General features: G+C 41.8%; 1 protein-coding gene across 1 annotated transcript in view; it reads right to left on the bottom strand.

The window, feature by feature from the left end:
- CPNE4 (copine 4) overlaps positions 1-12,207 on the bottom strand; it is a 649,396-nt gene that overhangs the window by 14,012 nt on the left and 623,177 nt on the right. The window contains exons 11-13 of the mRNA XM_018051359.1: positions 10,295-10,428; positions 3,111-3,165; positions 74-125 (exon numbers count right to left, since the gene is read on the bottom strand). Coding sequence (XP_017906848.1) covers positions 74-125; positions 3,111-3,165; positions 10,295-10,428 — 241 coding nt within the window. The remainder of the gene's footprint in view (positions 1-73; positions 126-3,110; positions 3,166-10,294; positions 10,429-12,207) is intronic.

The raw sequence follows: 12,207 nt of genomic DNA, 5'->3' as shown, positions 1-12,207 counted from the left end.
GAGAGACACTAAGATGGGAAAAGGGGAAGGGAAGGGCTGTGGGACCCTGGCTCCCTTTCACATCGTGATTTACCTGCACATTCCGGGTTGTCTTCATTAAAGTTGATGGCGAAGTCATGAGAGACCTGGACACCAATTAAAATTTACAAAAGGAAGACAGGAGAATGACAACATTAATCCAGTCAGGGGGCACTGGGGTTAGAGTCTGCAAACAGAAGCTCATTACATTCATTTTGTGTCAAGCTGCAAGAACCATTTTAAGCCTTTACAGAATCTCTCTGAGATGGAGGGTGGATTCTAAGCTCCCTGTGGAGTTGAGGTGACAGGGAGATTTTCTAGAATCAGATAAATGCTGGCAGGGGAGGGAGAATAAGGTATATGAAAAAAAATACAAGGAAAGATTTCAGAAAAATGTTAACTCCAAATAGCTTCAAGAGAGAAGCGGCCTCAGAATAGAGGCTAGATTTGGCTGAGTTCTATTTGGACCAAGTGATTAAAAAATGATAACTCAATAACCCAAGCTGTCTGCTCGAGATGGCTATGCTTACAAAGGCTCCAGCTAAGCTGTTGACATTTACGACTCATTCTAACATAATATATAGAACTGCTGGGCAGGAGGATTTTCACATACATACAGGTAAAAATAGACTCTAGCATTTGGAAAAGTAATAAAGTAACATAATTTGGAAACTTCCAATACAGATTCCTCTACCTGGTGGGACCTATGTACAATACAAGGTTAAATAATATGTGGCTTATTTTTTTGTTTCTAAAACTTGATAAAATAAGAGATGTGTCCTGGCATCTAGATATTTTTATTGGGTCACATGGAATTTTACTGAGGTTTCCATTTCAAAGGCTATTTCCCAAAGCACTGACTCTCTGGGGCCTAGAAAATAAGTCATTGTGGTAAAAATCCATTTTTTCCCAGTGGGGGTCAGAGCTGATGCTGTTGGTGCCTTACCCACATTTCCTTGCCCTTGGCTCTTCCAGGCAACTCAATCAACTGTCAGTTATCTTACCTGGTTTATTTACCTTAAATTTTCCTTGGGCTTCCAGAGCTGGTGTGGCTTACCCAAGTGACAGGCAAAAAGTGTTGGGGAATTAATGTCCCCTGAGAGTAATGTCCCTGGAGAATCGCTCTTCATCATGGGCTAACAGGAGGCTATGAATCAGTATCCCAGCCCTCTAATCCCTTGGGGTCTGTGTGTACTCTGCACTGTCTCCCAGGATCTGGCCTTTGGCTGTCCATGCTGGTAATGACTTGTTAGAAAACCCTATGTTGACTTCTTCCCATTTCCCCTCTCTCTACTGAGGCTTTCTCTACTTCTCAAATAAACTGCTTGGTTCCTAATCCTTGCTGCAAGGTCCCTGGAGAGTGCAAACTAAGACAGGGGTGATTGTGACTCAGTTTCAATGCAAACTGAGACTTTATCCTGAAGAAATAAGTCATGGTAACCTCATAAATTCTCTGGGGGCACCTGAGTTGCTGAGACCATCAGGGCCTGTCTGGAGCAGAGGGGAGATGAGGCATGGAGATGAGGCATGGAAAAGGGGTATCTGAATGGCTTTGGGGGAATAGAGTGAGGATGCATAAGGGATGCCTGGTAGGGTAGCAGGAAGAAGTTAGCTGTCAGGCAGAATGGATCAGGAGGGGGATAAGAACTTTAGCTAACAGCTAGAAGAAGTTGCTTTAGGAGGGGGACCAGGCAGATGTCAGGGATGAGGTCAGGAAGGCCTGGAGCCAGGTAAGCCGCACACCTCTATCCTCAGCCCCACCGGGCCAAGGCTACCTAGGGGGATTGGGGAGTATGCTTATACATCTCAGGGCAGCTGGACTGGTGGTTGTCCAGGTTCAATTCCAGGCTAGAGGCTTAGCAGTTCTGTGAGGAAGGTGGGCACCCACCTGCCCACATCCTGGAACTGATACCCCATCTGAAGGGGACTGCATCTCCTGAGCTCTGGTTAATTCTTTTATGTATGATCTTTTAATTTTAGTATTGCCAGGTCTTTCAGTTTTTCCAGAGAAGCCAGAAATCTGACATTTTTCATGAAATTGTCTAATTCTTAAAAAAAAAGTCTCAGAATATATTTGTGGACTGATTAACACCTATAAGCCAACAGTTGACAACACTTGATCTATATTCTTCCCCCACCATGTGCTCCATTTCCAACAAATGCTTCCAGAATTCTATAGCATGGCCAGCAGGGAGAACAGTGTGGGGCATAGGCAAACAAGAAGGAGGACAGGTCATGGAGACAGGCTACTCCATCACTGCTCACTCCAGCAGGAAAAGGAAGGTGGACTCCTTTTTTCATGAAAGGCCTTCAGTCTGACTGCTGTGGGGTGGGAGCAAAAGTTGGCATCTGCTTCCTGATGTGCAGCTCAGATTATTAGGTCAGTAAAAGAGAAATTGATGACTGGGCAGTATTGCTTGCATTTATTTGGGACTGCAGAGGCCTCCTGAGGAACAGGGGTCCCTGCTCCTCCCCAAGATTCTCCCACCCAGACCATCTGGTATACCATGGGAGAGTGCCTCAGCCCCACTGCAGCACAAATCTCTCCATATACAGTCTTGGCCTTCTTTGTGTCATGAGAAATTGGCATCAAGGTCAAATAGGATTCCAGTGTTTTTACAGTAGCCTTTCAGCTCCAAATTCTCTGAACCCAAGTAGCTCTTTCCTCAGGATTTCTCTGTATCTCCCACACAAGACTGGCACTTAGGAACTTGGGATGAAGGAGTCTGTAGACTTCACTGTCATGGATTTTCACTGTCAGAATGGCCAATAGGGTCTTTCTCCAGGAGAGATCTGAATAGATGGGCTCTGAGCCATTGAAGATCAATTTCCAAGTGTTTCCACAGTCTCTGACTTGTCTATATGAAGCTAAACAATGGAAGTTTTCATTTGGAATTAACTCTGAGACAGCCCATCGAGAATCCCAGGAGAATGGGTGACATCTATACACCAGCTGGAGGAGCTAACCTCACTGGTTGTGAAGATCACTTCTGACTATGGGCCTTTACATGATTATATTAAAGGTTGAAAGTGTGGGACTTCTGTGAGGGAAACCCACGCCATCCTTTGTATATATTAAAACACCCACTCACCGTGTACTCTGGGGGTATCCTGGCACCGAACCCAAAGGCTGGGAACATTTTGTCACTGAAATTAAAAAAGAAGTTGCTGTATTTTTTCATCTAATGAGAAAGAAAAACATAAACCTGCATTGCCTCCCTAGAACAGGTCATTATGCCAAATGCTAACTCATGCTTTTTGATTACTTGTGGTAACAGGGGACAGCAATAGAGTGGAAAACTGAAATAAAGAAATAATCCCCAAAGCTCATCACTTTACTGCTTTCCTATACTATAGGTGAGAGGTGAGTAGGAGAAGAATGAACATTGATTGGCACAACACCAGATATGATGCTAGGCCATGTCTATACTTAGTTAATTTTCATACATTTGAAGGTCCACCTACTTTTTATTCCTGTTTTACTGATGAATAAACTGAGCCTCAAAAAGTCTAAGGAAGTGAACTAAGGTGTTTACCAGCAAGCACTGTTTAATTCCAAAGCCTATGAATTTTCTATTATACCATCAAAACTTAATGATTACATACAGTATTAAATGTGGTTTCCTCTTGTGCTTTCTGTAACTGGGCCCCTGATCAGACCACAAACAAGACACTTCTTAAGTGAATTTTGTGCTGTCAGGGGATTGTTACAGTGGAGCTCAGGAATATTGCTCTTTGAAGAGGGCACGTCCTTCTCAGGACACCTACTTTTTATTTGCTCTCCCATTAAAGACTCAATTGAGATTTGTTCTTGGAAAAATTCCTCCATTTCTCAATTCTTACAGAGTCAGTCAAGGAGAAGAGGAAACTCAGATAAGGGCTCACTGTCCCTGGAATGTCTCTGGAAGCGAAAGGGGAGCCCCAGGCTGAGAAGTCAAAGGATCAAAGCCAGACTGTCACCCATCACCATCTACCGATTTAGATAGAGGTCACTGGTAGCCAAAGATGGCTTTGATAGACCTTCACCAAAATACATCCAATTTGACCAAATTTGGGGCAGGGGTTGGGAGATTCAAGGAAATCAGAATTCTTTGAAATCAGAGGCTAAATTTGTCAGAAAAATGACTTGTTCCCCCTTTCCCTCTCTGTTATGTAGGTATGGACTTTGCATATATCTAGCATGTATTAGGGTATTAATGATGATAAACAGAAAATCATAAAAGCTTATAAAAGATTAGACACAGGTCTGAAATACTTCTGGGCCTTGGAAATATTGAAATGCTTTGTCTCAGAGATTCCTTCTTAGCTAGGATAAGGGTGAGGAATGTGAGAGAGTTTTTAGAGGTGCTTTCTAGTTAAATCTGGAAGAAAGCTGTTCTGGGTGGAGGATGGGTCCAGCTTCTTCCAACTCAGATGGCTCAGAAGTCAAAGCAGAGAAAATTAGGAAGCTCCACACCTTTTATTTTCTTTGATGAGTTTAAGAGAGGTGAGATCTAGTATTCTGTTTCTAATCAGCAAATCAGTGTTTCAGATTTTATACCTTCAAGCCACCCTTGGGGATTTGAAGTTTACTGACCATGAGGCACTGTTACACAATTGAGTTTCAACAGCAGGAAGGTAGGGAAAATGTCTCACCTACAGGGGGAATAATTAATGAGTCATGAGGGTGTCAGTTCTCTGAAGTTAACCACCACACAGGCCCTAATAAGCATACTAAAGGAAAAAAAAAATCAAGCCTAAGAACAATAGATTTAAGTATTCACTTTCCTTGATTAAAAATAAAACTAGACAGAGAAAGGGAAGGCAAGTTGAGCACACAAGCAAGTGAAGGCTTGCCAACACATCAGAGAACTTAAAATGAGACCTACCAGCACTTATAAAGGGGCCATCTAGAAACTACTGAGGTGACTGATGGAACCTCCCAACCTGGAAAATTCAAGGCAGATTGAATTTCCTGAAGGCAGTATTTCCTACTATTGGAATAAAATAGGATAAAATATGATCAAAGAGCCCAGGGTTTTCAGTGGCAATGAGCTTGCTGCCTTGGACTTAGGGAAAGACCTTGGTCAGATGATCTTCCAAAGGGAGATGCATTTTTGTCTTCCCAGATAAGGAAGAAGGGGCTACAGCAAGAGAACAATTAAGGAAAGACTGTGTCCATAAGGAAATGGAGATGAACTCAGTAAAATCGCATTTTAGAACAGCTACACATTAAATAAAGGCTGTTCTCTAAAGCGGTGGTCTTAAAGTTGGGGTATGTGGAGGTACAAAGCCCTTCTATAGATATAAGAGCATGGCTTCTTTGCTTTTAAAGGAAATCAATATTCAGCTCCTTTACCTCCCCATGTATTCTTTGCTGAAACTGATTTGGGAACGTCTGTGATTGAAGTACCTGCTTCTCATTCACACCTCCCGTCTCCCAGTTACCCTCTGCTCACCCAGGCAGAATCTCAGCCACCGTGTGCACTGCTCCCCTTTGTAGAAGCTCCAAGCAAAATACAAAGGGACATTTCCTGATGAGAATGACTGCTAGCAAACAAATCCCTTCATGAGTCAGGTAGTTGCCAGTTTTTGCTTAAAAGAACTGTTGAAAGTGCTAATGTCAGATGGTAGACCATTAAAAATATATTTTGATGATAGATATGTAATTTTTTATATAAAACTTTGAATTGAAAAAACTGCATAACACTGCTAAGCAAACTCTTTCCATTACCATGGACTTTTAAAAACAAGCTTTCTTAGTATTTACATTGATAAAACAAAAAATTAAATTAGAACTGATGCTGGACTTTTCCATTCTGGTCAGAGGGGGCAGTTACCCACAGATATGTAAACTAACTGGGGAATATCTGTTTCATTAAGATTAAAAAAAATTTTATAGGCAATAATCAGTTATTGAAATTTCCCAAATATTTATGATTAGGCAACAATAATGATTATAATAAAAACTAAACCAGAAGATATTTTAAATGCTTCAAATCTTTTCATTATAGTAAATTTTAGAAATTGGAAATTTAAAAATTTATATTCATATTTTAATTAAAGACATAATATAGTGATCAATTAAGGAATTTCAAAGCAAATTTTAAAGATACATTGGGATGAAATTCTATGGGAGAAGGGAATGAAAATATGACTTCATGAAAAACAAGAAACAGAATTCTCAGCTCAAACTGATGAACTTGTTCACGCAGTTTTTAAATGGATGATGGTGGGTATCAAGTGGCGTTTAGTTTTGCTGGATGCATTCAGTAGAGTTATGTAAGAGTTTTATTTTTAAATGTCCATATTTACATGACATTAGAATTATCATTCTTTGTCACTATTTAAACTTATGATGGAAAATGTTAGATTTCAATATAATAGGGTGTGAAGGTTATATGTTTAAACATTCTTTTTAGGGGTATGTGAGCCAAAAATTTTACAGGTCATTGGTTCAAAATGACTTTTAGGTCTGACACTATAGTTCTTTTCCCTTTTGTGTCAGTTGATGTTTTAAATATAAGTAAAGAGTATAAGCCTCTATCACTTCAGTTCAGTTCAGTCGCTCAGTCGTGTCCAACTCTTTGCGACCTCATGAATCGCAGTATGCCAGGCCTCCCTGTCCATCACCATCTCCCAGAGTTCACTCAGACTCACGTCCATCGAGTCAGTGATGCCATCCAGCCATCTCATCCTCTGTTGTCCCCTTCTCCTCCTGCCCCTAATCCCTCCCAGCATCAGGGTCTTTTTCAATGAGCCAACTCTTCCCATAAGATGGCCAAAGTACTGGAGTTTCAGCTTTAGCATCATTCCCTCCGAAGAAATCCCAGGGCTGATCTCCTTCAGAAAGCCTCTATTATTTATTAAGAATGTACAAAAGGCAGAACTTCTATATCTAATTCTTACAACTACTCTGCAGGGGAAGTTAGCTGAATCTTTCATTTGCTGTCAAGGAAACAAGGCCCAAGGAGTTTAACCTCAGGATGTGCACCAGACTAATTAAATCTGGGGATCGGGCCCAGGCACCAGCCTGTTTTTAAGGCTTCCCTAGTGGTTCCAAAGTGGAGCCAAGAGAACAATGGATTGGTGTCTGCAGAGTGAAAAAGACGGCACTGTAATGTGACTTCTGACTGCTAACCCAATCCTCTGCATTCCAGCCTGTTTCAGTTCTAACTGTACCTTGCAGCACCCTACCCAGCACTCTTCGAAAGAGACCCGAGCCCTAGGAATGGATGCCACCCTGGCTTTGAGCAGCCTAAAGAGACCACATTGTTTGTAGGAGCTAGGGGAGGGCTACAACCGACTGGGAACAGATGAGCTCATTTGGGAGGCACACACTTGGGGAGCTGGAGGAGACAGAAGGCAGGGGTCTCTCTCTCAGAAACACAGAGAAAACGGGCTAGCAGAGCTGCCTGCCAGGCTTAGGACCTGAGCCTCCCCTCAAGGCCGCCCTGAGAACTCTGAGCTTCACGCGTCTCTCAAGCTGTTCAGCTTCATGGATCAGCTCGTCATGATCCGCGAGCAGTGAATGTACAAGGCAGGAAGAAAACTCTTGGCCGTCAGAAGCTGAGAGGAATTTCAAGGTTCCTGGGGATTAAATGCCTCTGCGTCGCTGCAGGTGGGCAGACGGAGCCCTCTGTCAGTTTTTACTCAACTGTTTCTTTTTGAGCAGCAACTTCACTGACTTTGATGCAGAATAAATTAGTTCCAAAGCCCCTACTTGCAATGTCCTGACTGTCTGTCTATTGTCTTTCCACCCACACAGAGAAGTGAGGGAAACTTGTCAGTTTTCATGAAGTGATTAGTGCGCCGATTTCAATGCTGAGGTGCTTTCTTCACATGAAAAATAAAAATGCTCCACTGAGTTGAAGAAATCTGATTTTCTTGGCCAGTTGGGACCAACAACTTTGGTATTTTCCTTTAAAAATTAAACAAAATAATTTATTTGAATTAGAGGATAATTACAATATTTTGATGGTTTTTGCCACATATAACATTAATCAGTTTTTTAAAAGAATCATCTGAGATGATTTTTTATGTAAGCTGAAGGTGATCTCTCTTACTTTTATCTGTACTTTTGAGGAAATATAAAAATCCTCCCTAGGCTTTGTCTGGTTCATATTATAAAGGGATAATAGCTCCAAAAGATGTGTGGGTCCCTCTGACTGTCTTATCTGCATTTTGAGTTTGAGGTAATCAGGAAACAGAACTTCTGTAGCCTGTCCAATAAATCTGCTGCAGAAACACACAAGGGCTCTGGGTGTTGGCATCTTAATTTCTGGCCATGCCATCAATTTGCTCTTTGGAATTCATCACTAGGCTGCCTTGTGCCTGCAGAGTCAGTCAAGGCCAACTTTACTGACTCAACTATGTGTCTATTGTGTTGTATTAAGTGCTTTTACCTACTTTATTTTATGAGCATTTCAATATTTAAAAGTTGTTAAGAATCCTGAAGAAGTTCTCATTCTTCTTCTTTTAAATGGACACATTATGACACAAGGTAACATTGTGTATGTGTTGGGGGGGGAGCAGAGAGAGAGAAAGAAAGGAGAGAATTACTGTGGTGGTATCTTGGGGGATATTTGGAGGAGTTTCTAACAGTGGGAATTGCAATCTGTCTGTTTTTTTCCTCTTGGTAGAAATCTCCATTATGACTTGAGCTTCTCTAAGAATCCCTCCTGAATTGGGGCCTGAAGAAATCAAGAGCTGAGATTAAAGTTGCCTTCACAGACAATATTTCAAGGGTAGGTACAAGTATCAGTTCAACAAGGTAATTTAAAATGCTATTACTGCTCTCTGTTCCAAACATGGAGGGGAAGTGTTGGCAAGGGCAAGGGGAAGTGTTTAGCACTATCTGATTTGACTGCATCTGTTCGTTCATCCCCAGCTAGCATCACACACATCTGAGTTATTGGTGATGACCATCCGAATCCAGGGACTCACCAGTGGGAAGGACACTCATGCACCTTCTGGTCACTAGGTTGTGTCACTCCCTAAGTGCCTGGGTATCAGGTTTTTAATATGGTTATCACCAATTATGAGACTAGAAAGAACAGAAATCAGGCTATTTCATGAAATCTCTCTGAAATTGGAGGACAGAGTCACTTTATTTTCCTGGTCAATTAGTTACTGCTTGGGCTTCCCTGGTGGCTCAGCTGGTAAAGAATCTGCCTGAAATGCGGGAGACCTGGGCTCAGTTCCTGGGTTGGGAAGATCTCCTGGAAAAGGGAAAGGCTACCCACTCCAGTATTCTGGCCTGGAGAATTCCATGGACTGTATAGTCCATAGGGTTGCAAATAGTCAGACATGACTGAGCAACTTTCACATCACTTAGTTACTGCTTATTACTAACTAGTCCTGTTTTACAATCACATCAGGCTGTCAACTGAGATTTACCCACAATATATTTACACTGGTTCTATTTCAAAGAACCTTCTTAATCAAACATGTGAACAACTTCACCTCAATCTAGAAATACTGGAAAGGCAAAATAAATTCAGTTCAATGTAGTTTATGTAAATCACTTCTTACAAGGAATTCTCTTGGTGGGCAAGGTCAATGTTTGCCGAGAAGTAAAAATAAATATAATACTGATCTGATCTCAAAATTGTGTTTTCTATACAGACTTACAAACACATGTAAACACTGTCGGGGGCACACACACACCCTCTGCTGAAGTTACCAATAGCTCTTGAGATCAGTGAAATCCCATGATTACGAGCTTATGCTGTGGAAGGAGCTGGCTCTGGGTTTAAATCCTGCCCTTGTCTGTAGGTCAGGGCACACACCACTTCACCTCCCTGCACAGTTTTCCTCTTCTGTTAAACAACACCCACGACAGAAGGGTTAGTATGAGGATCAGAAAGAATAGCACCCAATAAACCGGTGCCTCTCAAATCTCAACTTGCATACAAATCATCCAGGAATCATGTTACAGTGCAGATGCTGATTTAGATGTTCAAGTGGAGCTTGATGTTCTGCGACATTATGCTGCTAGTCAATGCACCCAACTTTGCAACTTTCTGTACGTAGTAAGGCACATAATGAAATTTCACAAAACAGAACCAAAATCTCTATCCAGTGGTCCTGCCAGCCAAGTAAGAGAAGAAAGGATTTTTTGGTGGCCAATGTGAGCTTGGCATGAATTCATTTCCTCTTGAGGTGAAGAGGATAACACATTTAGAGCTGGGCTTTATTTTGTCCCTTCATGAGCCTCAGCATAACTTCATTTCCATTATTCTGCCCAGGATTAGCTAGGGGCCACAAGAACCCCCATAGATGGTAAGTCTCATACCTGTCATAGTCTTGGCAAATCTCTCCCACTGCCACCAAGGCCTTCAGGTACTCATTGGGCTGGTAGGGGTGGATGTAGTGCAGGGAACAGCTGTTCCTGGGGTCCCCGTTTGAGGCCGTAAAATCTATGGCTACCTGGAAGAGAAGATAGGAGAGTGGGTGGATTTAAAGTGAACAGATTTCATTTAACCTTGAGATGCAGCCCGAGGGAGGGGGAAAGTGGTATGTTACACATCCTGCTGACAAGCAGAGTTAGAGAAGAAATTCTTTAGCTTTAAAAACTAGTTGTTCAAATGTTGGAGAGGATGTGGCGAGAAGGGCACCCTCCTGTACTCTGGTGGGAATGTAAACTGGTGCAGCCACTATGGAAAACAGGATGGAGGTTCTTATGGAGGGTCCTCAGAACACTAAAAGTAGAGTTACCATATGATCTAGCAATCCGACTCCTGAGCATATATCCAGACAAAACCATTTCAAAAAGATACATGCACCCTCTGTTCATAACAGTGGTATTCACTATAGCCAAGACAGGGAAACAACCTAACTGTCCATCCACAGATAAAAAGATAAAGAAGACGTGGTGCACATATACAGTGGAATACTAAGGGCCATAAAAAGAATGAAGTAATGCATTTGCAGCAACATGGATGCAACTAGAGATCATCATACTAAGCAAAAAGTAAGACAGGAGAAAGACAAATATGATATCACTTATAGGTGGAATCTAAAATATGACACAGATGAGCTTATGTGCAAGCAGAAACATACTCAGAGTCATGGAGAAGAGACTTGTGGTTACCAAGGAGGAGAGGGTGTGGGGGAAGGATGGACTGGGAGTTTGGGGTGAGCAGCTGTAAACTAAAGGAAGTCAACCTTGAATGTTCACTGGAAGGACTGATGCTGAAGCTCCAATACTGATGTGAAGAGCCGACTCATTGGAAAAAAACACTGATGATGGGAAAGACTGAGGGTAGGAGAAGGGGGCTACAGAGAATGAGACGGTTGGATGGCATCACTGACTCAATGGACATGAGTTTGAGCAACCTCTGGGAGATAGTGAAGGACAGGGAAGTCTGGTGGGCTAGAGTCCATGGGGTCGTAAAGAGTCAGACGCAACTTGATGACTCAATAACAACAAGCTGTAAGCTATTATATATAGACTGGATAAGCAGCAAGGTCCTACTGTATATTGCAGATGATTGTATTCAGTATCCTATGATAAACTGTAATGGAAAATAATATTTTAAAAAGAATGTATATATATGTATAGCTGAATTACTTTACAATAGAGCAGAAATGAAAACAACATTGTAAATCAAATATACTTCAATAAAAACATTAAAATAAAATAATTTTTAAAAAGAAAAAACATAGTGGGATAATGGGTGACTGAGGATGATTGGGGGTGACCTAAAAGGACCAGTGAAATCCAATATCTTCTGAGATAGATTTCATCCTGAAGGTGAAAGCCAAGCCAGTGAAAAAAGAGAGGAAGATAACATGAACTGTGGTGAAAAGTTAGTTGAGTGTGGCGAGTCCATATGCATTTTGCAATCAGAAAGCATTCTAGGTCACACGTATGGGGCACCAACCAGACAAAGGTCCAGATACATTCAGACAATCCCTGGAAAACTTCTCCAAGGAATATACTCGAAAGGTACCCAAGAGACAGGGTTTGGAGAAATCAAGCATCTCAGGCCTCCTGGATTTGCTAAGCTTCAACACACACCCACCACTCTTGACTTCTGTCCTGACAAGACACACTTAAGAGATCACGGCACCTCGCAGGTGTACACAGTGTTTAAAAAGTAAACATAGTGCTGAGAAGGCCAGAAGAAAAGCATCTTTTTCTCTCCTTCTGTGGAAAGCACTTTAGAACTATAGAAAATTCTAGAGACTGCAAGGATGTTGCAG

Source organism: Capra hircus, chromosome 1, assembly GCF_001704415.2.
Source record: "Capra hircus breed San Clemente chromosome 1, ASM170441v1, whole genome shotgun sequence".
In the NCBI taxonomy this organism is placed as follows: domain Eukaryota; kingdom Metazoa; phylum Chordata; class Mammalia; order Artiodactyla; family Bovidae; genus Capra; species Capra hircus.
Note: the sequence above shows the minus strand (reverse complement) of the source record. Positions and strands in the feature narration are given on the sequence as shown.